The sequence below is a fragment of the Anopheles maculipalpis genome, chromosome 2RL (assembly GCF_943734695.1).
Source record: "Anopheles maculipalpis chromosome 2RL, idAnoMacuDA_375_x, whole genome shotgun sequence".
In the NCBI taxonomy this organism is placed as follows: domain Eukaryota; kingdom Metazoa; phylum Arthropoda; class Insecta; order Diptera; family Culicidae; genus Anopheles; species Anopheles maculipalpis.
The window spans coordinates 20,300,660-20,326,704 of record NC_064871.1 but is presented as its reverse complement, the minus strand read 5'-3'; the positions used below and the strand labels follow the sequence as shown (position 1 = coordinate 20,326,704).

General features: G+C 43.4%; 2 protein-coding genes across 6 annotated transcripts in view; one reads left to right on the top strand and one right to left on the bottom strand.

Annotated features, from left to right (window-relative positions):
- The window catches only part of LOC126559328 (complexin), a 553,464-nt gene that overhangs the window by 443,965 nt on the left and 83,454 nt on the right, over nt 1-26,045 (top strand). The gene's annotated exons all lie outside the window — the stretch shown is intronic.
- Nucleotides 1-26,045, bottom strand: part of LOC126556797 (uncharacterized) — a 109,820-nt gene that overhangs the window by 47,671 nt on the left and 36,104 nt on the right. For all 5 annotated transcript variants that reach the window (XM_050212311.1, XM_050212312.1, XM_050212313.1 and 2 more), the window contains exon 2: nt 1,826-1,948. In XM_050212311.1, the coding sequence (XP_050068268.1) occupies nt 1,826-1,948 (123 nt within the window). The remainder of the gene's footprint in view (nt 1-1,825; nt 1,949-26,045) is intronic.

Here is a 26,045-nt window from a genome sequence, read left to right as displayed (position 1 = left end):
ACAGTTTTCCACATAATGCGGCACTGTTGTTCGGGCAAGCCGAGCGATACCACTTTCAGCCTTTGACAATGCGCCGTGTGGAACGCCGACAACCGCTAAAGCCTTATCTTGTTGTGTCTTGTGCCTCGTTCCGGATCCATCCCGGGGGCTTTTTGTTCCGGCTGCCTGCCGAACAAGGTTCTTAAGGTTTGGAAACGATTTAGCCACCGTTGTGGGATTGTATCACTAGAAGCACACGCATACACACACGCTGGCACATAAACTCACCCACTCAGCTGCGTCCACGTGTGGAATACAAAAGGGTTTCGTATGGTGGTGGATGGGGTAGAGGGTTAAGGGGGCTTCTTTTGATGGGGAAAGAATATTAATGACTTTTAAGAACGCAACCGGCTGCCGCTAGCGACTGCTCAGCGCTAAACGGGGCAGACATTAGGCCAACGAAAGTAGGGGCCACTTGAGCGATCGTTTAAACTTTAGCTGCAGCCGTGCAGTTGCAACATCCGGTGCAGGCGCGCCTTTGCAAGCGATGAGGATTGGACGTCCTACTTTGGGGGTTAGACTGCTTCAAAAGCGGTGGCTCGTTCCGAAATCTCTACCCCTAATCAGCTTTGTTGCGGATGATTTAACAAAGCATGCACGCTGCGAGCTAGTTAAAGTTTATGCCAGGTTCTTTACTGCTATTGCGTGTATTAATCCTAAATAAGTATGATTATCATTGAATGCATAAGCTTTAACAATATCGATTGTGTCATAAGCTTGCACATTTTATGGCGAGACTTTAAAAATCCTTTCAATGCCACAGTGAAGCTGCATTTTACTCGTTAACTACGTTGCAGCTCCATTTTTTTTTCAACCTTGCCCAGCTGACATTCACAAATCATCCCAGTAACGGTACCGGTTACCATTTTGAGCCAACCGACGCCACATCATGTAGCGTTGAATTTTCCACAAATTTGCATCGTTAGCGTTCCTTGGCAAATCCCCAGTAGAAATGCTTCATCCGCTGCTTCACCAGGCACGGTCACCAACCGTGTTTCTCAAGGTGCATGTAAGCAACAGAGCCAGCACACGCCAACTCTGCATCCGTAGTGCAACCGCCACGCGTATGACCGTGCAGACTTTGTGGCGTCTCCTTTAATTAAACTCCCGTTGCTTCGCGTTGCGTCTAGCTGCAGAGAGAAAAATGTGTGTTTGTGTGTTTTGGTTTTTTTTCTTTCTTGGCTTCTTTGGAACGAGGTCGTCAGCAACTGGCAAACGAATTCGCACAACTACATACCTGCGCACTGCCACACTCACGCATGCAAGAGTTCATTAGAGCCCAACCGCGCGATAAGGACTTGCAGAAACGTTCGTTCAAGTGGTTGGAAAATAAGCACAGCCAAGTCTTGGTCGGCAGTATGCTAGCGGTTCCGTGTCTTTTGTACACGTGCATGCACTCTTTTCTGTGTATGAGTGTACAGTGTAGTGTGTAGGGAAAAGAATCTTTTCCCTTTGCTGTTACCATTGACACAGGTGATGGAAAACACATCTTGTGCCACGCTATCATTATGTACAACAGCTAAACAATGGTAGGGTGTGACATTCCACGGAAGACAAACGATACGGTGCGATTTATTTGTCGGGTACAGTTTAGTTATGGGCGCCGAGGTGTGTAGATTTATTTCACACAGCAAAAATGTTAAGTCACCGAGAGATAAATGGAACATTTTGATCTACAAATATTGTTGAACCGTGATGTTTCGAGATAAAAGTTGCATTAAACGTTCAACCTTAGCAAGAGATATTAAGCATCGATTAAACAAGTGGTTTGAAGCACACTACTTACCCGGTACGGGCCCACAGACGCGCGGTATAATCTCCAGGATGGCAGAGCATGACGGGTCCTCGAAGCACAGCTGTCGTGCTAATATACAATTTAAAATAGCTATTGCAGTCTTAATATTCGATCCTGTAACGGGAGAAAAAAGGGAGAGAGAGAGAGAGAGGGATAGGAAAAATAAAGAAGATAATTAGTGAGAAAGTTATGCTACTTAAATGCATTTTTGCACACTTAACGATCATAATCCAAGCGAACGGCAGCAGACTATGGTTGGTTGTTTAAACAAATTAATAGTTTCATATGGGCGCGAATTACCGAACGGGGGAAAAAACGAAAAAAAAAACACTATCCTTAATCCCTGAAGCCTGAAGTAGAATGTATGCATGAGCGCGAATATACCAGCCGGCTGGTCGGCTGCACTAGACGGTTGCGTTTCGTTGTCGGTGGTCCGTAAAGTTTCAAAACGCCGTAACGGGCCAGATTTGCATCTAGCGTGGTGCAGCTTTTGGTTTTGCTTTACACCCTCCCAGAAATCTCAACTACTTTCACCTTCTCCTGGAGGTGCTTGAGTGAAGCCTACTAACGGACACTTCTTATACACACTCACACACATGCGTTCCACCCCGGAGGCTAACCGTTATTGCGTGCGATATGTATATAAGTGTCAGCAATAGGGTTTGAGACCGTTGGCGGTGCGTGGACGAAGCACATTAGCTTTCGAGCCGTTGTCGTGACTTTCGAGGCTGAACCACGCAATTGGATTCGGTGGTTTGGGTGAGAGAGAGAGAGAGAGCGAGTGAACGAATGTACGGACTTTGGCAGTAATCAATTCACGCCTTCGTGCAAACGCGGTCACCACCGGAAAGACGGTGGTTGGCTGTTGATTGGCGGTGCTAAAATTAATACAACCGGCAACACAGGTTCTGGGTAGGGTTGGTTACTAGTGCCTTACTGACAGGCACAAAACTGACCACGGAGAAGTGGAGGTAGTGCTTGTATGTATCCCGTGTTGTTATTTCTAGCGTGATCTTCCAGTGTTATCGGACTTTGGAAGGTCGTGCAGAAGGTAATTTTTTGACTGGAGCACAGCTACACGTGTGCTGTACTATTTACATATCACTTAAACTGAGTAGTTTTACATTAGAGTAGATTAAATAAGGTTGAGCCGGTATGATAAAACAACACACGTACACGGATATGTCAATTTATTTATGTAGGCTTGTGCAAAAATATGAAAAATAACAACTGAGTATAAATATATGAATGTTTCTTCTAATATGAAAAATATTTGATCAATAATTCATGATTAAATGGAAATGCCATTTAGGAATTTATAAATCTTATTTTTCTATTAAAACTATACTCGATAATAATGAGCTTTTAATAAATAATAAGCTTTATAGACCATAAAGTGTACGATGGTTAAACTCTTAGTCAGCAAAAGGAAAAACTTAGCTATTTTTAAGAAATAATCTGAAATATCTATCCTCAATAAGGTAGATTCAACTTAAATATATAAAGTAGTATGGGTTATTATTTACGTTTGTTTGGTGGTTTCTAATATGATTTTATTTTCAAACTTATTTTCGCAATATTTCGTTGCCCTACAAGTGTATTCTAGCGTTCTGCAGGTATTAAACCGTGCTGCCCTTTCTGAGAACTATTTAGACCAAATAAACCAGTACTACACTGACAGATCACCTTCTGAGGAGGGCACTGGCTTCGGTGTTTGTAGCGAGGTAGCTTCTTGACTTAATGTTCAACAAGGCGTTTAGGATCTCGCCAATTTCGGTCCCTTCGCATTGTGGAATTCCCGGCAATGAGAAAGCTAACTCTCTGGCCAAATCAGGCGCCCTAGAGGTGGATGAACTGCGGGCGTTTCCTTTCCTCGATCTCGATCGACAGAGACCTTGGTTCGAAGGTATCTGTCTCAACTGATCTGCAGCGTATATCTCAGGCTCAGACAAAAGTATGTGGCTACGGTGGCGGATTCCACTGGATGGATCACCTTGTGTGGTTCTGCATAGATTTTGATATAACGCCAGACCATACTTGTTGAGCGGAGTCGAGCATATTGGCAGACCCCTGGGAACAGAAATAAGAGAAGTGTTGGCTACCAGGGACTTCTCCTATATCAGGCTCATTTACCGATTTACCAGAGACAATGGTCTTGTCCTATCATGCCGCGTCTCCATTATGCTTCCAATCCTCATTCATTGTTCATTATTCCTTTTCTGTTATTTTGTCTGTGTTTTAAGTGTTGTAGTATTGTCACGGGTGATAGAGGGACAACAGCATTCGGTGGCAAATTCCACACTGGCGTAAAAAATAGACAGACTTTTTCCACAGTACAGTGTTCTTCAATCCAATGCAGCTTTGGCACAACGTGATTAAATGCGTTGGCGTTGAGTTCGGTAGTGTTTTACGCATTCAGGCTTCAATGCAGTGAAGTCGCTCGCTCGAAAGATTTACGTGCTTTATTTAATGAAACACGAACCGCGTAAAAATTGCAAAGATTGCACAAACAATTATTTGGTATTAAGTTTCAATGTTGTCTATCGTGTCTCTCGAGTTTGAGGAGAAAAGAATCAAAACACCTTCAATGTCTAACATCATCACTTCCAACAAATCTGCTTTAATTTTCTGTATAATTATCCGATTGTTAATATCCCAAACATCACCAATTGCTTACATTGTACCACAGGTTGTGCTTCTCCCATAGCACATTTGCAAATACTTAACATTTTAATCACTTTATTCAGCTATAAAGGCTCGCTCAAACTCACCATATTTACACAGTTCATTGTTTTTCAGTAACTTTGCCTTCAACAACAATGACTCTTGAAAGTACATTTAAATTTTGAAATCTTCCCTGTTTTTGTACAACCACAAACCGGCATCGTACCAGTGGCTGTTTTGTTCGCTTCATCAAGTCAATAATAAATTTAACGATCATAACAATGCCACTTTACGACTGGGTGGCCCGGGGCAGCAGAACAGAAAAACAACGCAAAAGAAAAAGGTTACATTTTACGACTGTTACGAAAGCGACGGATCGATTGCCCTCGCAATCCAGCCAAGAAAAGGTAACTTGCCGTGTACCTGGTGCGTGTACTAAAGCACACAGAACGAAAAGGAAGTCAGCGAACGAACGTATGCGGCGTGTCAGTGCAAAACTTCCAAATACGGAGCGAGTTCTCGCGAGTTCGGTCGCGAAGGTAAAGATGAAATCACCGCGATAAGACGTAATCAAACCAGCAGTTGAAACCAATTGGTACCCCTTTTTCTTTAGCTTCAGCCGCGCCATTCTTGCGTTGCGTAAATTGGCACAAACCGCAATGGAGTGCGTGTACGTACGGTGCGTGTGTGATTCTGCTTCTTCTCACCTCATCACCTTCGATTATGCAAGTGTACAGTTGAGGGTGCTTTTTTTGTTGCTACTCCACATCGCTTTAATGACTTCCTTAACGCTTTTACAGGCAAATCGTTTGCCTTCCGGTACGGCAGTAATGTGTTTGTGTGCGTATGTATGTCTGTGTGTGTGTAGTTTCTGTGAGTGACTAATTGATTCGGGACTTCCGACCGTAAGCAAACATTCTCCATTCCCACCACATTTAGCAACATTGGTCGTCTACCATCCAGCGCTCCGGACTTTACAACCTAAAAAGAGCTTTGCCTGCTAAATGACTTCCCCGAGGAGCGACAGGATTATCGACCGTACCGAATTACAACCAAACAACAAGCTCAAATCTAAAAACTTGTTCTCTCTCTCTCTCGCATCCAACCAAATGCCGGAGGTTGGATGGTACATGAGCAGTCGGCGTCGGTGTCGTCCCAAAGGCTTACTTGCTCTCAGTGAGGCTACATTGTTATCCCATTTGAACTACTTCATTACACTCAGACCTCCAGTCAGCCAAGCCGACCCAGACACGACGACCGCGATCGAACCAGAAACCTTGCTTCCGGTGTGCGTGCGTGTGTGTGTGTGTGTGGAAGTATGTCAGCATTTCTGACAACACAGTTCATGAGAGTTTTCGTTCGGAGCATCCGTTTCCAACAGGAGAGCCATGTTTTCCCCGAAGAGCACACAAAGCAGGGAAAACTTTTCCATTTTCCAAACGCAAACGTGGGACCGAAACCGGAGTTGAGATGATGATGGTTCCTGCACGGGCAAGTGATACCGCCGTCCCTGGCCGTAGTATACCATTGGTATTTCCATGCAATTCCGACCGAGGTTTTGCAGGTTTCTGTTCAGGAAGCATAAAATTCACATCCTTCCAGGGTGGGTGAAGGGGCTCCATGGCTCATTCAAGCGTGTAATAAACATTTTATCACCTCATTAGAAATTGGTGTGCCATGGTTTACTCCTCCACATGATTCCAAAACCTTCCAAGACTCCGTCGCTTCGTCGACTCGTCGAGAGTGGACCATTCCGTAGGTGCCTTTTTTTGTGAAAAATATGTTTTCCCTTTATCATTCACTCCCACTACTACCACCATCCTTGCTTGACCACTGGCCTGGGAATCTGGCAACTGGGACTGTACTGAAACTGTGCATCTTATTTTTCGCACACTCTATATTCTGTCTAGTTTGTTCGTTTTCCCATGCAACCGGATGTCAGGGGGGTGGGTGCCTAGTGGTGGTTGTACAGCGCTCAGAGTAGCAGCAAGTCGTATGCCAGCTGTGGCCAGCCGGAAGTGAAACAATCCGTTTGCTGTAACAATAGTACCGTCTGGGTTTTGGCTTTCTCGTCGCATACCAGCAACAAAGAAGCATTGTGCGGTTGAACGCTGTTAGAGATCAGCTGCTCCCAATGCTGCCAGTCGGGCAAGCTGAGTGGGCAAGGACCACCACCTAATACAGTCAAACGTAGCATAATTTTCCCTCCAACGATACAGTAAGCGGATCATATAAGGCTGATCTTTACGATTATGGAATTTAACGTTTGTTTTCTGGGTTGGTATGTGAGCTGCACCGTAGGCATTCTTATAGCTTGTTTATTATCAGTTGAAATTCTTGAAGCAAATGTTGGAAGTTTGCCCATTTTAGTTGACACTAAGTTAGCATCAGTTTATCCGATTTTTATTCAGTTTATGATGTCTTGAATATTAATGCTGAATTTGGGCACTATCTTCTGTGAGTATTAAGCTTTTTTAATGTTTTAAAGGTAAATGAAAGAGTTCAAAAATACATTTCAAAATGTACATTCGCCTGCAATGATTTATTCTACATGCAGTGTAATTAGCTTCCAATATGTATTTCAATAAGTGTATTAAACACGCCATACGTGCGGATACAAACACATCCACGCAAAGTAATTTACTAGTGTCATAGATTTCCACAAGTCCCGCTGCATTCAACATCTGTCGCAAAGAAGCGACATCCGCATCTGGGTGTATTATGTTGCAAACTAGCACCACACACACAACATTTTAAAACGACACATGTTTTTATGTGTCTTTCTTTTCGCTTGCCCAAACTTCACACTTCATTACACTAGGTTCTCCAAGCAATAGTAACAAAAAAAGAAATCTTTTCAACAACAACAAAAAAACCCTATCTACCCTCAATGATGTTTGCAAGTGGTTGCAAACTTAAGCTAGCAAAACCCGACAGGGTGCAAGTGAACTACACACCGTAACATCATACCGAAAGAAAAGCCCGCTATCTATCTCTAATAAGAAGCTTAAAACCGGGGTACACAACGAACTGGTGGCGTTAAAAAACTTTGTCACCGAATAGCTAAAAACATCATAAAGTGAAAAGGTTAAGTGTGTTTTCCGTCCACCGTCGCGTGCCTCCAGTTGTGCAGTGCCGTTTTGAACGACACTTGGCGAAGTGTGGTGCACAGAAGCTTCTGGAAAACCTTGAACGTTGAGAAGAAGTCGTCGCTGTGCATTCTACCCACCACCACGACCGTGTCCTCACGTTCGGTGTGCTTCTGAAAGCCACCCCGCCATTGTCTGTAGGTAAATGGAAATGTGTTTCTCTGGTGTGGGTCTATGCAATTGCCACGTTGTTTCGTCGTTGATTCCCCATTTTCCACTGCTTGGAAGCTGTTTTTCTTGTGTGTGTCTGTGGGTGTTTTTTTTACCTGGTTCCAGGGAGAGCCACCATTCCAGGAAGGGAGGGTGCGTTTATATGAATGTTGGCTCATTTCACGTATTTCACGAGCATTTTCGTGCCTGTGTATACCATTTGTCTAACGTTTGTTCGTCGTTTTCCCCTCGGTTAGATCAGCTTAGTTTATGGAAATCAGAAAGTTGGGAAGCAAGGACGAGCCAGTTGCTTTTTAAGTGTCAATGCAAACATTTTAATACAACTTAAAGCATCGTTAGTAAAAACGCATCTACATTTATAACGAAAAATGTTCAAGAATTCATTTCAAAGCTTATTTTAATTATAATTTAAATAAAACGTCCCTTATCCACACCCAACGAGACTAACCCCTTAATAGCAGTCCATTTTCGAACATTCATGATCGATTATTGCTGTTTCAAAATTACTTCAAGCTTGTCTCACATTTTGGGTTTGCTCCCTTGATATCAGGTAGAGGTGAGTGCAAAAGCATTGACCACAAAAGTCAATTAAGTGAAAGCAATCTTTTCTTGAGTAAAGTCTCCCCTAAACCCATTCACCCAGTGTGTGGGTGATGCTGGTTTTCGAGCATCGATTCCCGCAAACCTTCGGGCGTTCCGGCTGTAAGAGGCAAATTAAACAAACGAACTTGCCGCACCGCAAGAAGCCCTAGAAGATTTTACTTTCGATTTCATCTTCGAAGCGAGTGAAACCTTTTTTGATTTTGTAGAAATGTGCCAAAGGGTTTTGAGGGGGGGGGGGGGGGGGGGTCGGGCACAATTGGCTGATGAACAGGATTGCCGCTTCACCAAACGGCTCGGCTCGGTAAGGTCACTCTGTGGCGGTTGTTAAATAAGAATTTAAATAAAACTCTGCCCCAAACGGCAAGCGTATCCGACCGTTGCTGGGCCTGGTTCGCTTTGTTTGTCCCGGCTGGTACCGGTGGCATTGTTCCGGGCATCGAATGAGCAGCTTTTGGTCGGCGTGGTGCGTTGTGTTTTCGCTTTTATTTCGCAATTTCTACATTTCTCAGCCACAGCGGTGCGGGAGAGGGTAAATTTACGAAGCTGCGATGATTTCGCCCAGTGCTTTGTGCCGTGCAGTTTATGTTGGTTTAATTTGATGGGCCTGGTATTTTCTTAAGTGGAAACGAGTTCTTGCCCAAAAGTCGGGTAGAATGGGTGCAAATGTACGAAGGTGGGTACGAAAGGAACAAAATAAATACACCAAAAACATTGTACTTTAGGCTCAAACACACACATACCAGCACATACATACATATCTTTGTATATGCATACAGATACATGTAAACAAATTTAACCGAAGACGCGTTGTGGTGCGTCTTGAGAGAGAGAGAGAGAGAGAGAGAGAGAGAGAGAGAGAGAAAGAGAGAGAGCGAAAGGAAAAAGAAAAACTGAGTTGATGAACACGACGACCATGACGACAATGGTTGCAAGGACGAACTTGAAGGAACGACTCCACTCACAGGCACCAAGGTCAGGCACTCTGAAAGAGGCACGTCGAACGTTGATGAAGGGAACGATTGCCGTGCGGTGACGGTGGCTTTCAGTTAATCAAAGAAATTGAGGTCGACTTTTCCCGAAGTTGGACTGTTTGATGGTCTTGTGAATTTTAAATGCCAGCACACGCGTTCCATTGTTTCTCGTTTGATTGTGACGAACGGGTTGGGGTTGGGGGTTGGATTTTTATACGAGGCAAAGAGCGAATGAAAGAAGGGGATCATACTCCAGTCAACGTCCCAACGGAGTCATGAGCTTGAGCAGCGCGTGAAAATTGTAACCGGGAAAATGGATGTACGTCGAGGTTTTGTACCAAAAAGTGTGGATACTACAGAAAAGCGAAAGAGTTTATTTGCCATCGACAAAGCCCGGGCCGTGGGAAGGCAAGCGACCGAAACTTTACGAGTGCAAACCAGCGAAAACGAAGCAAGTACAAAAGGGTAACCTCAGAATCGCGCTGTAAAGGAGGGAAGAGTTTACTGGCTTGATGTGCCGTTAAAAACCTGATCCTTTCCTCTTTTGGATCTTTGGGACGAAAAAAAAATTACTAAAAACTCTAACAAACCCACCAGTAAGAAACGAATGAAGAAAAAGTTCCTTAAAGAGTTGTGTACAGAAGTTGATTACACGAAATCTTGCCCAGATCGTCCAAGTCACCGAAATCGGAGAAAGTTGAGCTTTATATTCTCGAATTTAGCTGCAACAGACATGATTCATTTGAAATAGATTTTTTTAAACATACTGACCGCTTGAGAAGTATCGATTTTCCAGGACTGTCAGCTGTTAGTTTCGATGAAAGAGAAAACGAAGCTAAAACGCAAACTCCACCGTGCAAGTGTTCCAGGATTATTTAAGCAGTGCGGTGGAAATGGTGCAATAGTGGACACGATTTATCCATTTAGGCGCAATAAAATATAAAATAAAACTCAACACTACGTCCCTTGAGAGTTTCGAGCGAAAGAGTCGTTATTTAGATATGAACTCGTGTAATAGAAAGCATCCGTTTCGTAAGTAGGTAGGGGTTTGTGGACTTTACGATTTTCTTGCTTATTTGAAAATTAATTAAATTAAATTAAAGTCAAGTTTGTGAAAAATGTGTAAACAATTCCCTTGAATTCCAAAAATGAAAATCATCTGAGTAAAGTATACGGGTTCAAAATTCGAAGAAATGTTTACAGCGATTGTCTTTAAAATACTTTCCCGTGTCATGTGTGCATCCTGGAAGGAACAGATCGCTTTACATTAACTGCAACCACTTTAAAGGGCAGGAAACGATGTGTGTCATGTGAAACTTTCTTAGAAATTTCTCCATCATCTACCTTTCAGGCTAATGCTTTAATTGTACACTTCCCAAAATCAAATAGTTCTCACACACAAGCAGGAGGGACATATTTGTGTTCGATCGGCCGTAAGAAAACTAATCATCGAAACCCAAACAAGATGGAACCATCCAACACTAGCAAATCGATGATGGAATCAGAACAGCAAACGGGCAGCATGTGGCGTGCTGGAAGTGCTTTACCGAAACGAACCACGCAAAACTTACCAGGCACAAGTTTTCCCTTTCCTTCGACGAATTATCGAGCTTTTCCTTTCGAAATGGAGCACCACCGTGCACACGTTCCTACCCCTGCCTGGCACACTCAATACTCAACACAGGGACAGGGGTAAATTGTGCCCAACATTTATAACCGGTAAAGATCGAAAAGTGAATGAGAAGTTTTGGCTCTTGTTTTGCTCCTGCTCTCCACCCCATCGTTTTCCTCGGAAATTCGAAGTGAAATTGAGCAGAGAAAAACACAAGGCCCACGAGAGAGCGCCAGTGGCAGCGAGGCAGCAAAAAAAGCAAAAGCATCAACCCCCAGAAGCATCGTCGCCTTTCGCTGTTCGTTTTTCCCCAAAGATATGAGCAATTATTAACTTTTGTTTTTGCTGCTACCACCACCACCGCTGCCATTACCCCATGAGAGGGTGGAATTGGACGGGATAGTGGGGGATCAGTGATGGTTGTATCGGGAAAACCCATCACAGGGGTTGGCTTTGGTTGAGTGGCACGCTCGGGGACAGGTCGGGGTTCGGGTGAGCGTGAGATGAGTTTTGGGAAAAGATTCCCCACGCGTGTCCCAGGCCTGGTTCTGTCTATATTCGTTTGCCACAATCCACAGTGGTTGACCGAGGACGATGGGGACGAGCATGATGATGATGATGATGATGCTGATGGCGATGGCGATGCTGTCCTTTCCCATCCAAGCAATGTACTCTTTTGCCCGTGACCCCGATGAGTAACCCCATGGAAGTACTTTCGGTTTTTCGAAACCGTCGAAACTTCTTCACACTGGATTGGAGCTGCTCTCGTCCTATGCTGACGATTTCTGTTAGAGTTTCTACTAAAAACTCCCCGTGCCGAGCACAAACTCCCTCGTCTCCCTGGGCCTTCCTTTAGAGCGCAAGAAACAAGGACCACTGCGTGTACGAATTCGTCGTCTTCCGATGAAACACGTTGCCCCCAGGAAGCTCATCTTGGATAATAGAAAAGTTTTCAAATGTTCTCTAAACGTAGCACAGGAAAATCGGGGAAAGGGTGAACGGACGGGGATACGAAGAACCCTCAGGGACTTTGGGCACGCTCGCTGCTGGGTACCAACGTGTGTGTGTGTTTGGAAGCAGGAAGTTTGCTGTGGCTTTTTGTTATTGTAAGCACTAAATGATAATTGCTGATGTGTTTTCACTGCCAGTCGGAAGTTGCCTGTCGGAAAAGGGCCAGAGTCCCGGAAGCTGGTGTGGGTCCTGAAAACACTGGTTGTGGGTGTCATGATTTTTGCTACGTGCCCTCCCCCTTAATTTAAGGGGGGGTTTGAAAGCAGACAGAAACAAGGCCCTAGGTAATAGGTGATGTGGTGTAAAATGTGACCACAGCGAGAGACCCGTGTAACGGTGTCTAACGAAGCACAGCATCATAAAACCAATTATGTCACAATGATGGCTTGCGAACCCCTTTTTTTCGGACGTTCACTTCATGGTTTAATACAAAATGGGAGCACTTATTTCCTGCGTAGTTAAAATTTCTCATTTTCTGCTGATGAGAAAAGGAGCAGCATCGAGGAATGACCGTTCCGGGTCCATCTTTGCAGCATAAACAGGGCCGGCAAATTAACGGCAGGCAAGCTGCTCGGCACTATTAAGTACACCGGTGGGCGGAAGAGTCGGATTATATTCCACTGATAATTCTGGTGTTGATTGGCTGTTTGGAGCGGTTTCATTTTAGCGTTCCATTTGAAACTGTTTACGATGAAATTTATGACGAACGGAACAAAAAATCCTGCTAAACGTAATCCAATAATAAAGCTTTTCTTTTGCGCCCAGGCAACTCCAGCGTAACGATGCTACTGTTGGGTTGCTCTAATTAATGATTTAATGACTCGGACTGGTTTTCGGAAAGCGAAAGCGGAAACAGTTTCAAATGTTGATTTTGATCGGTTTGTTGGTAGGAGGTAGAGGGCACAGCAAAACACAGCTTTCTACATTGAAAGGTAAAATTGGGACGAAGTAAACCTACGCTTGTTTCCGAAAACTGAATGGCCGGAAAGAACCAACACAGCAGAGTGCCGTGGCATTTAATTAGGCAAAAATGTAAAGAGCAACAAACTCGAACAAGCTCGTCAGGAACTGAATTTGTAAGGAATTGCTAACGAACTACAATTGCAACGAATCTCTTTGCTTGTTAGTATGTGTCCAGAAGGTGGCTTCGCTTTTTTCATTATTACTCGTTATGTTCTATTGTTTTCTTTTTTCTTTAACGGATTTAACCTGCGTTGAATTTTATTGTAAAAATAAAATTTATGCTGGTCAGATTTCGACTCAACAGAATTTTAAATTTTAGAGGATGGCCTAAAGAATGAACAAATCAAACATTGAACTCAAAAAGAGTAGAATAAGTATTGATGCGAAAATATAAATAAAGGCATTAAATTTAACTATAAATTTGAATCTCCTAAAATCAGTAGTGGTAAGGTGGCCTGGTGGTATAGGCGACAGCGGCGCCGGTCTTCAAACGGCGGGTCCAGGGTTCAAATCCCATCCGAACCGTCAGTAGCGAGGACTGACTTTTCAACTACGTGGTATCGGCAAGTCTAGTAAGCCATTTGATGGCCGGCGTGACCGTAGAAAGTCGTTTAGACAAGAAGAAGAAAATGAGGAGGTTTGTTCAGTTTTAGGACTGCATTTTTAAATTATTTTTCAACTTTACCGAATAGTTTATCAAGGCATTTGATTTTCTAACTATTCTTCTTAAGAATTTTGTTTCTTTTTGTTATGTTAATTCCAAAATATTCATTTTTTTCAAGAGCTTTTTATTGTCCATAATAAAAAGTTTACTAATAATAACTTATTCATCAACAATTTAGCTTAACAAACTATTGTTAATCTGGCAACACTTATTCTAAAATTAAAACATCCACTTTATTGTCATGTTTGATCACCTTCCACAAAAACACACATACATACATATTGTGCATCTTCCAATCACAGTGCCAACTACGGTCAATGCGTTTGATTGCAATTCGCACAGATCAAATTGCTGATTGCCGCGCTGCAATTTGGTGCGCGTGTATAATTTTCTGCAAAGTATCATCAACCGGAAGCCAGTGCAGTGTGCACATTGAACCCAGGCGAACCTTTTTGCAGTACAATGCAGCAGAAATCGGATGAATCTGATGATCAAGGTACATCAATGTGACCGTGATTGTGACTGGTCCATTCGGTGGATTTAAGGTTTCGCTGGGGGGTTTTTTTTTGTGGTCGTTTTCCTTCGGGCACTGGTCCATGGTGGTGAACAATTTGGTGCAGTATCTGTGGTGCACATTTATTGCGTATGTATATGTGTTCCGGTGCTGGAGTGGTTCGTCCTGGTGCGGCACATTCTATGACATTCTTTTGCTCTCACAGGATTCTACCGTTGCCATGAAATTCGTGGCGGGGTCAACACATTCCCACCAACCTGAGCTTGGATGCTATCGACAAGCATTGCCTCAAAGGGATCCATTATTACTTTTACTCGCAGCGATTTTCCCCGTTTCCATTGGTGGAGCGAACCTACAGCGTAAAGTCACGTTTGCATCTGGTCAAACAACAACTAGTGGGAATCGGTACAGCAACGAGACGAGAAGAGCTACTTTTCTCTTATCAACGGTGGTTTTTCCCCGAAAAAGCCCAAAATGCACCATCCATTCGACGGTCAAAGCACTTGTGTATGCAATCTCCTGCAATCTGTCACCACGGTAACCACGCACATGCTATCTACCATTGAAGTTTTGTGCTCTTGCTCTCCTTCTAATGCACATGCTAAAGTACGAAACACACAATTTTTATCGACACCATCATCATCATCATCATGAAGGTTGGTTTCATTGGGTTCCCTATTCCATCGACCATTGGACGAAACCGGGGTTCGCTTACCCGGTCACAAAGCAATCCACCTGTGCCGGATTAGATGTGCACCAGAGTCGTTCTATCCCAGCAGCAACAGCATACTCGTCAATTCCGGGGGCCAGCTCCATTTATCTTGCCATGCACCGGGCGCTGGTCCTCATCGTTGCGCGACTAGTGATTTTACAACCACCACTACCGAACTGAGGGAACAATTGTCCCTACCGAATGCCACAATGGCTGCATGACCCACAAAACCACAGCCTGGAGCTACGATCGCCTAGATTTCGATCGGCCCGATACACTCCGTAAAGCAGCGCCCTGTTTTACCATGCCAATGTGTGGGCGTACGAGGCTTGTCCGAAAAACCACGAAAATATGCAGCTTAGTTTCACTTCTTCCGGTGGATTTTGATCGCGTTGAATCGGCTTGTCCGTTCATTTTTTTTTGTTTTGCTCTTGTGTTCAATCTCTACATTTGCAAGCCCATGGTTGCACTTCGTACAGGTGCTCAGCACGAACTCGCTCGCACGTAGCTTTACTACGCAAGGAAGAAGCTTTCGGTGCTTCTCGTCCGAGCGGCTACCACGCCAAAGTGCTGTTTGTGTGTTTCGCTTCAATCTGTGACACGTACACGCCTCGCTCGGTGGTTCGGTTGACGATTGGATCCGGCAACGGGTACTCGAAAGCGTACCAAAGGTTCGAAAGCGTTTTATCACTCAACGACTGGTGGTTTTACATTGCTATTGATATGCAAATGCGACGCAAATGTAGCCAACATAGCCGGGCACTGCATCTTACCCTTGGTCTAGCAATGGTCTGCAAATGTGCTGATAAGGTGGCAAGGGCTTGCTTTTGTTTGGTTTGCCCACTGCATCCATCAAGCTGATACCGGTGCATGCGTGACGTAATGATGGGTGTAGTGTTTTTTCGGAAAAATAAAACGAAAGCGATACGTGTTTCGAGCGCTTCCCGAATAAGCAGAGATCATTTCAGACAAATAAAATAATTTTAAAAAAAGGCTGAACAGAAAACAAGCCCGTCATAAAACACAAATATCCTGTGAAGCCGAATTTTTATCATGGTTTTCGTTCTATTATTTCACAACCCTCAGCGTGATATTGATTCCGTCCAGTTTGCTGTACACTCCCTTCATTTATTACGATTTGTAACAGACGAACAGTTATTGCAGTTTGGCCCCTGTAGCGAACCATATTTTCAATTTTTACTACCACGTTAACCTTTCAACCGCTTTGCATCTCAAGTACCCGTGCAACAGCTTCGAGCAGTAGGGCACCGAAGTTCAAGCACATAAACTTCGCCGCGCCGAAACTATGTTGGTGATTTCAATAGAAAAAAAAAGAAAGAATGATTGATCACTACTTGCTCTTGCTCCAAGTTCGAGGTTTGTGTTACGGTGGCTCTTATCTCTGTGCGAAACTTTGTGCCTCCTTCTTCTTGTCTAAGAGCCATTACATTTGCTACACACATCTCAATGTCAATAAATTTCTTGTAGTAAAAGATATCTCAGAAAACATTACTTCGCGTGCACACGAGAGTACTCACCGAAAGGCGATGTTGTTTGAGGAAAATAAAACGACTTACAGCATGAAGCATTTCCAGGTTTTCACTTTTTGCATCTCAAACTTTACTACTTTTAGTTGAAGCATTCATTTGCTTGAAGATTCGTTCCATCACCGTTCACCACGTAGGTTCAATGCAATCCATTTTGCTACGTTAGCGTGTTTAACTCCGCAGACAGATTTTGGTCGTGAAATCGTCAGCAACTAGGTCACTGACGAGCTCATCAAACATTCGCTCCTTTCGCTTGTCGTGCAATGTGGTTCAAGGAATTAAGTATTTTTGAGCTAGATTACCTCACATTGCACTTTCGTTTAGCATTTTGTGCAAGGCAGAAGGTGACGCAAACAAAATGGCCACCGCACTACGACGCTACGTGTGAGAATAGCGATGCACTCTGTACCCGATTGATTGAGGTCAGCTAAGAAAGATGCAACCGAACGGATTATTGATCGGAATTGGTAGAGTACTTTTTACCGTTTTCCACAAAGCGTAGTTAGGATAACATGCAGCGCCCATCCTCAATGTGATGAGAACAGTCTGAAGGTTATTCATCATATAAACTCTTACTTTTAAGCACTGTGATTAAATTGCAAATTTATGATCCTGTCAATGGTCAAAATCGTTTGCTTATAAATTGAAATTATTACCTACCCAAATTTATTAACATTATAAAAGACAAGATTCACCATCCGAGGTCGTTGCAATGAAGCCTCACACACACACAGGGAAAAAAGATCGAAAACACCAGAAGAAGCACCAAAGTTGCAGCTCCTAATAACGGTGTACAACCGCGTGTTTTCGGTTGTCGTTTCTGTCAGCTGCGGTCAAACAACGAAACTTTGTCTCCGTGTTGCTGTTGAGCTTAGGAATTTTGGGCAACTTGAAACATCAAAAGTCACCATCGGTGGAACGGTTTTGAAGCAGCATAAGTATGCATGTGGCAAAGCAGATTGGCCGGCAAAGGAGAGGAAAGAAAACACAACAGTCCAAGTGGAAGCATCGATCGCAAAGCAACAAAACGACCCGAATCGCTGACGGTCGATTTTCGCCTCCATTTTTCCGTCCGCTTTATGATTCATTAAAATTCGATGAAAAACTGTTCTATTTGATTGGGTCGTAAACATTGTTGGAAAAGTTATTTGAAGCTCGTCTGTGCGACTGTTCGATGGGGAGAGTGGGAGAGAACGTGCAAAAGGCAAGGAAAGGACGGTTTGGGAGTGGAGGAATTTGTTTTGTTCTCTTTAGTTTTTTGACGAACAACCCACCGGCTTGGCTGTAATGGTGTAATGGTGAAAAACGTTGGGGAGCTATTGTGCGAGGTTTCGTTCAAGTGCGATTATTGTACCCACTTAAGTGTTATTGCATTTCGCTGTTTAAGTTGATCGTTTACAATCACTTAACTTTTAATAAACAGAATTAAAAGGTTTTGAGTTTTTTTTTTCATTGTTAGTTTGAAGTCTGTTTGAATGAAAAAATGCATTAAAAGCATTTTTCTTTCCCATAAAACACGCAAATGTGCGTTAACGTTTTGCACTCACACACAAACGGACGCATCAACACGAAAAACTCCCCCGTTAGTCCCAGTGACAAATGTACAAACGATTTAACAAGAAAATTTATCGAATCCTTTGCCGATGCCCATGCCAAAAATGCTTTGTCCCCGGCTCACACATTTGCCGATGGACGGAACGACCAAAGCTCGGCCGATCGAAACATAAATTGGAACACTACCGATACCAATCACGTTCGGTAATTTCTCGATTTATCACGTAACCACTTTTATGACATTTTTCTCACCCCTAGCCACAATTCCGCGTTCCCACGAGACGGCAGTTCATTAATTTCGGCTTCGAACGCACTTTTGCAATTGGGGGGGCAACTCCCCTCCTGCTGACCTCGTTAGTTCACTCATCTGCAAAACGGCTGCTTCATTATCATGGGACAGGTTCGCCAACTTATCCGCCGGCATCTGACCGAAAAACGGCAAGAAAATGTGGCGCCTTCACGGGTGCGCAATAAAATCTCAACTTCGATATCTCGGCATCGCACCGGGAATCACCTTCCGACCGAGTCGTTACTGGCGCTTCGTTGGCGCATTCCCGGCGCCGTACAGTTCAGTGCAGCCCGCTTCCAGAGGTGTTAAAATTTATTGCCAGTTTCCCATCTTCCAACTGCCATTGACCGCCATTAGTTGGTTTGTTGCCCGGTGGTGGACCACATGCCGGGGACTACGGACACGGTAAAGTTGAACCTGGACTGGGTGTATGTTTTTTTTGTTGTTGTTGCTCCTTCCTTTTCCTTCCTTTTGTGTAAGCCGTCGATACCGTGGCCATTATTTCTTGCTACCTTAAATCTACTAACCGAACTTGTCCGTGGTTTGAAATCAAAGACGTATCGGGATTGGAAAGTGCGGGATGATATAGCGATCATGCTTATCGTTATCTGACGTTTCTTTTGCTTCTGCCTCTTCCGTTCCATCCGGTGGAGCTTACCATCGTTTGAGAAACCCAATTCGTGATGGCAGCAATCGCCTTCGATTCTGCCTGCATGGCAGCAACCGGGCTAGGTGGTTTAGTGAGTCGTCAAGACGATTAGTTTCCTTCGCTGTTCGCAGGGTAACTACACCGCAAAGATGGTCAATATTTGACTTGCCATTGCATATGTCGACCATGAACCGTTCGAAAAGGGCCAGGAAGTTTGTAATGGGTGTGGATTGGGAGGAAGGTTAATAGCCGATTGGTGAGGGCTGACTGATTTGTGTGAGTCATCAGAACATACTTGTGTGACCGGGGGTTAGAGAGATAGGTTTTGGGAAGGAAAATAAGCAGAACACGGACGTTGTTTGCGCAACTATTATAGTCCGTGTTTGTCATAGGGCATCGGCACAATGTTCCCTTAGGTGTGCAGCAATGTTTGCTTTTGCAGACAAACTGGGAACGAGTTGCAGACTGCAAATGTTAATCTTAGCATGGTTCACAATGAAGCGATGAAGGAAGGTTCGTGAATCAAAAGTGGTGGTTGTTAGGTTCATTCAACAAGTTATTCAACATATTTTGTATTGTTAGTTGAACAAAATTTTATTGAAGCACGCATAAATTGGATTCAGAATTACACAACAGAAAAGCAGTAAATACGCAAACTACACAGCCTTGTTTTAGTTGTTAGATAAGTGAAAATTTATAAGGAAAATACTAATGAGATTTTATAGTTTCGCCTCAAGTATTAGCCATAGATCAACTCTGTTTCACAAATATCTTATATCACAATTTTTTACCTTTACCTCAGTTTTATATTTCCTTACTTACGTTATTTAGTGTTTCTTCAGTAAACATAATCTGCCTTCAATTAGTAATACAAAAATGGTTTGTTATTGCTTGAAGGTCATCTTATTCCGATCCCTAATACTTAAAGCCACATTATCTATACTCAAAATAGAAATTTGCAACCATACACAAGTGTATTGATCGTAGTACTGCAATATCATAAATACTACAATCGTGAAAGTTCAATCCATTTGTACAAAACGGAACGCACACGGCAATAAAAATCATAAAAACAAGAACCAACTACGCCATCGATTGCTACCCCTTGAACGACCTAACGACCGGAAGAAGCTGCTTACGCTATCCGTCTGCGTAAAGTTTTTGGCAGCATGCCTTCCGGTGACAATAATTTAGCGAATTATTGTACCACAAAAGCCATTCCGAAAACCGTACCGCCGTTGCGCAGTGCAATCGTTCTCCCATCGATGTATACCGGCAGCAGAAAAGAACGTTATTGGCTGATGATATACAATAACCATCCGGAGGGTAACGAGCGTTTCCGCATTCTGTTGGTAGACGAACGATAATAATCTTTAAAATGTTCTCTTTTCTAAGAAAATCATACTCAAAGCCATTGGAGTATAGAGGAAGAGACTAATTAACTGATAAAGATAAACTTTTTTTCTTCTAAAAAATCAGTAATCAACAGTAGCGACGAGCTATCGTGATGCGTTATTCTCGCCACGCTGGTAGGTGCACGTGAAGAGATTCCAATTATGACCTCGGTTTTAAGGCACGGTTGCAGCAGCAGCCATTACGGTTATACGCTCTGTGTTTATGTGTAATATGTGTGTAGTTAACATACTCAACCACGGACGAAGCACTCCCCGAAACACCAGCCTCTTCACACAGACACAACACCGTGAGAAACGCGTGGTTGAGATACGGGTGTGCTGGGAAAATTGAATCAAATTAATTAATTTTGAAATTTATGTGCTCATGTAGCTCTGCCAAACGGGACAAGGAAAAAGTACACCCATATACACATAACTTCCGTGGGGCATGCTGTTGCCGCCGCTCGTCACATCTACCTTCCCTCCGTTACCAATGGCATGGTAGCTTATGCTCACCCTATCTGTCTGGTTGATTCATACGGTTCCTCACTAAACGGAAATGGGGTTTGCATCAGCTGAGTCGCCCGTCCTCCGGATGCTGCTGCTGTTGGGGGAAAGCTTCCCTTTACCAGGAAGTTGACACCCGAGGTGTCTTCAAAGGATGCCGGTTCGTCTTATTGCCTGCATGAGCCAAACCGTTCATTTGTGTTGCTAAGGTTGCTTTTGCTCTCACTCACACTGGCACACTGTTTTCCCTCCGTTTCGTGCTATTAGAGGGCCATTTTACTTGGTGTGCATGTGAGGCTGAGTTTCATCCTTGTACCACTTGCTCTGGATTAACTTTTATCGCACATACGACACCCCTCCCCCGATCTCGCCGTGTCGTGTTTTTTCCCGGTCCCTTCCCTTTCCTGCCCGTTGAATCAATTACGATAAATTACGTTACACTCATTTTCGTTCCAAGTTGGTGGTTCTTATCCCCCGCTTTCGTACGTTCTCTTTCTTTCCCTTTTTACTGCATATTTTTCCTGGTAAGCTTTACCACCTTCTCCCGCCAGCTCAAATGGATACGTGTGTCTGTCCCTCTTTGTAGCTCGTGCCGGGGATTGGGATTCTAACGAACAGCGGCTTAAAACTGTGCACAAATTTCCTCATCGGGATTCACGCACCCAGTACGTGGTACTGGAAAAAAGGGGGGGAGCGGATTGGCGTGACATCATTTTTATGGAAGAGAACGTAAACAGAATGAAATAAATTACGCTTTAATGTCGTACCGATGTAAACATACATTATTATGGCTCACTGAGAGGGACACATCACACTCATTACCGTGGTGCTATTGTTTATGTACTTAGTTTGTTTCATTACACTGAAAGTGTATTTTGGGTGCTATTTCCTTGTACATGTATTTAAAGAATATTTCAAACTATTTTTCCATAACACAAAAACGATATATTATGTTCAATGACTAGGCGTCTCCATTGGTGTTGGTAGAAATTTTTATTTTTCCATCGCATAACAGCAAAACCTTGTTTTCCTAGGAAAAAAGAGATAATTGTAATTGTTCGTTTAAACACTATTGTTCACGTTCAATTGCAAGAAGTAATCAAGGGAATAATTACGCGAGTTTGCTACTGCGCTGTTGTTCCCTCTGCAAATGCTAGTTTACGTTTTCTTTGTTTCATTTGTGTTTTGTTCTTGTATTAAAACTTCCACTTCGTAGCGCATCCTGAAATGCTGGGAAAATGCACAGCCCCCAACGGTAACGAAGGATGGGGAGGCACCGGTCAACGCAAGTTTCGTATCCCTCGCCCATAAAACATTTATTGCACCAGACATTCTGTCTGTCAGTTGCTCAATTTTTAATCAGTTTACGTACTTCTATCAGCATTGGAATAGCTTTCGTGTCACCAGAGTTATTCTCTATCCATGTGAGCGGCGCACCGTAAATGGACGGCCGCAGTATAGACGTTGGAACCGGCCAGACTTGGAGCTGAGGAGGACGACCACCACAATCGAGCGTCAGCCAGCACGGCATTGGGAATCAATTCTAGCCACTGCCAAGCAAAACTTATTCATTTTGTACGTCAATCAAACAGTTGATCGCCAGTCTGCCATTGTTGGTGGTGTGATGGTAAGAGAATAATAATATTTCCCAGGAATATTCATATTCAGCAGGGCGAAAAGTGATTAGGTTTTGAAAAAGCTCATAAACAAATAGTTTCATAGCTATTGATTTGAAAAATAAATCAGTCTACAATTACTAAATGTTCATTTATTGTCAAAGTTTTGTATGATGTCGAGTGAAACTCAAGTACCTTAATGCCTTATCATTTGGATCAAACCATTTAAATTTTCCTATTATCTGTAGAACTGTGTTTTTTCCAATGTCCGTTGCGTGCAGCCATTTAATAGACCTTCAAACTCCAAGTATTACTCGCTCACCCTTGACATTCGACTGATAGTTTTTGGTTTCGTTTTTTATCCAAACAGAAACATTTGATTGGTAACACAAACCAATGTTAGCTTGGAAGGTACAGTGTGCTCAAATATCAACGAATCCTATGCTACAGTATAAGTGGCTGCTGTGGGTTGGGAAGGTTGCAGTTTAATTATTTATAATAGCATAACTAACACACACCCGGCCTCAACGTGGTAGAAGATCACATCTAAAATGAATTTGCTGCAGTACATTCTGACAAACAACCACATCCCCACGAAACAAAAGGGCCACGACGTCCGGGTACTGGTGATTGCGCTCGCCGAGAACCGAGACAATGGGAATAGCTAGCAAATGGGCCGGCACCAGCGTTGGTCAAAGGCCCCGTTAAGGTGGGCTACTAATGGTAAGATAAACAGCACTCGGAAGAGAAATAAATTTTCATCTCTCCTTGGGCACGAGGTACAGAAAACCAGCGCTAGCACGACTGAAGTACTAGCTGGAGAGAATTTCTACACTTGTTTTCTGATTGTAACTTAGATTTTTTATTGCTGTGTCTCATATACAATTACAAATAAACGAGTTTCATTAGCCAGCAACCTTTTTTTTAAGTATTTTCCACAATTTCGGTATTCTAAACTCCAACCAAAACTACAAACTTTTCTCTCCGGAACGGCTCAATTGACTGCTGCCCCAGGGCAAACCTAGTGAACTGAGCCACGCTACATCGGCTCCATTCTTACATGGACCAGAAAATCAACCTACCAACTGGCAGCTAAACCCCTCGTTTGCAACCGTCTTATCACAAACACATCAGACAAACGCAATCGAAAAAGGGTCTGGCAAGCGTGCCACTACTGTTCAGTGAATATTACAGCCTACGGAGGACCTTTTTTCCCTAGCCGGCGGGCTAGGCGTCGGTAAAAACGGAAAGAAATCTCGGAGCAGAATCAAATCTCAAAACGATGTTCAACCCAGCACAGTCTGATCTGTGCAATGATCTGTGTAAGCAGGTTCGGTAAGCCTTTTGGAAAGCCCAAACCTCTCTCCGAGACTGTTACTTCTGCCAAGCTCAACCCGCCAGCAAGCTTACACGTGGCCGGAATGCATCTGAAAAATCACTTTCACCTGCCTGGCGAGTGGTAGACTCGAAGCTCGAACAGTAGACATCGGGAATCAATCCAACCGAACCGATCACTCAGTCGCTCGGCAAGCTTACGAGTGTTTCTTGTGTAATCTTTTCGCTTTGATCTGTTTCTGGTCTTCTGCATCCGAACCAGAGCGGGATTGGAAAGAGCTGTTTTGTTTTCGCTTATCGCTTGGGCTTGGTTTCTCAAGGGTTTATCTCACCGGAATTGATGCCGGGATGGTGTACTGGAGTGGCATCCATATTTGGGAACGTTTTCACCGGAAAACCTTATCCTCAATTCCCTACCGACGTAGAAGCACTCTTGACTGTCCTGACCGGTGTTCTGACACTCTGGGGCGATTATCACTAAACATTGGGATTATTTGCTTTTGCAAGTGAGCAGACCTATCAGGGCATTGTTTGAAGAAGTGGGCAGCTTTGCGGTGGTTCATTGAACACAAGCAAATCGTGCTTAAAGTGAGCGGGTTTTCTTATGAATTTTGAAACTTTTTTAGCACTCGTTTTCAAATCACGTTGCGACGATTGCTCACCGGATCACAGCTTAAAGAGCATTGAAAACGAAGCAAGCAACACTATGCAACACTATCATTCTACATCTCATTCATGCATAATGCCCGGACGACGTTAAACACGTTAATTGACTTATGAGTAAATTAACGGAACCCATTCTAGCCAAGTCATTACCAGTCGGCGCCCACTAGCCAGCTAGCAGGGATTGTATTGGGAAACTTTGTGTTAAACCCACATACCAGTCGTAGCCCTTTACAAAGGTCGTGATTCATTACCATCATGCCATCGGGCTATCCTTCCACCAAGCGAGCCCTCTCCACCGTTGTCAAGGTAAGATCGTTGAAGGTAATCAGCATTCGCTCATGTTAAATTCACCGTGAAATGCTGTACCCTTTCGATCGATTCATACGAGTAGGATGTTTGCAGAAAGGCAGCGATGTTTCACCGTTAAAGGGATTTGAAGTTGAGACATTTGGAAAATCTTGTTTGTCTCGGTATAAAAGCAAAAGCTTTTATCCTTCTGGTGTAGTAAATGTGAAAAAAAAACAAATGTTTCGATGAAAATCCACAATACTTCGCTTGCAAACAGTATACTCACGTGGCATCATAAGACAGTCACACATGTTGTTTGACTAACGTTAATTTTTGAAAGTTATTAATGCTGAATGCGATTTTTATACTAAAATTACTTGGTAGTTTTGGTTTAGAGTTGAATTCATCAGCTCAACGGCTAAGTGAAATCAGAAAAAACGTACCTTTCGTGTACTCACAGAACAGATTGTCGAACCTTTTAACCAAATGCTACCGGTACTCTGAGTTGAGAAAATGGGGCTTATGATTTATTTTCGTTTATTGGCCGCTAATACTTCCAGGAAAGAATTATTATAAGCCAACAACTTTTAATCTCGACTGATTTTAGTGCATGTAAATAAAATGCACCGCAACGCATTTAAACTTGTTCATCATTGCAATATGAAAAGTTGTTGGCAGCGTTACACAAATTGAATCGCCAAATATACAACAGGTACATCGCTGAGTAGCGCCGAAGTTTGCAAAAAAAAGCATAGAAAAACATCGCAAAAGCTTCTTGTGCACGGCATTCAACAAAAAAGGAGCACATCCCGTGGGTGTTAAATATATTTCGTCCGGCTTATTTTGTTGTTTCGTTGCGTCCATTTTCAAAGACGCCGAGCCAATTCCAACAAATCGTATTTGATCCGATTAGCTGGTGTGCGCTGTGCGAGCTCATACACTAAATAATAATGGAGCATGGTGCATAAGAGCATCGAGTGTATAGTTTACCGCGGGAAAAACAACGCAACACCCAAAAGGATGCTCGTCGTGGTCGCAAACGTAAGAAGCATCTGCAGCCGATAGCAGTAATGAGTTCCGGGTAGCTGTTGGCCGCTTGACCTACCGATTCGCCACACAAAGCCCTATGCGAACAATAATAAATTCCATTTTAAAGTTTATCTCTCGTTTTTGCTCCGACCACCGTACAGCGATGCGCCGCTTCTTGCGGGCGAATGTTTTTTCTTCCGATTTTCAAAAGCTTTCTTTATCCCTGTTTTCCACTGTTCCGACGGTGGTGTTTTCTCAGAGCCAGCAACTTTTTCCCACTTTTACAGCCAGTAGCCACTGCTT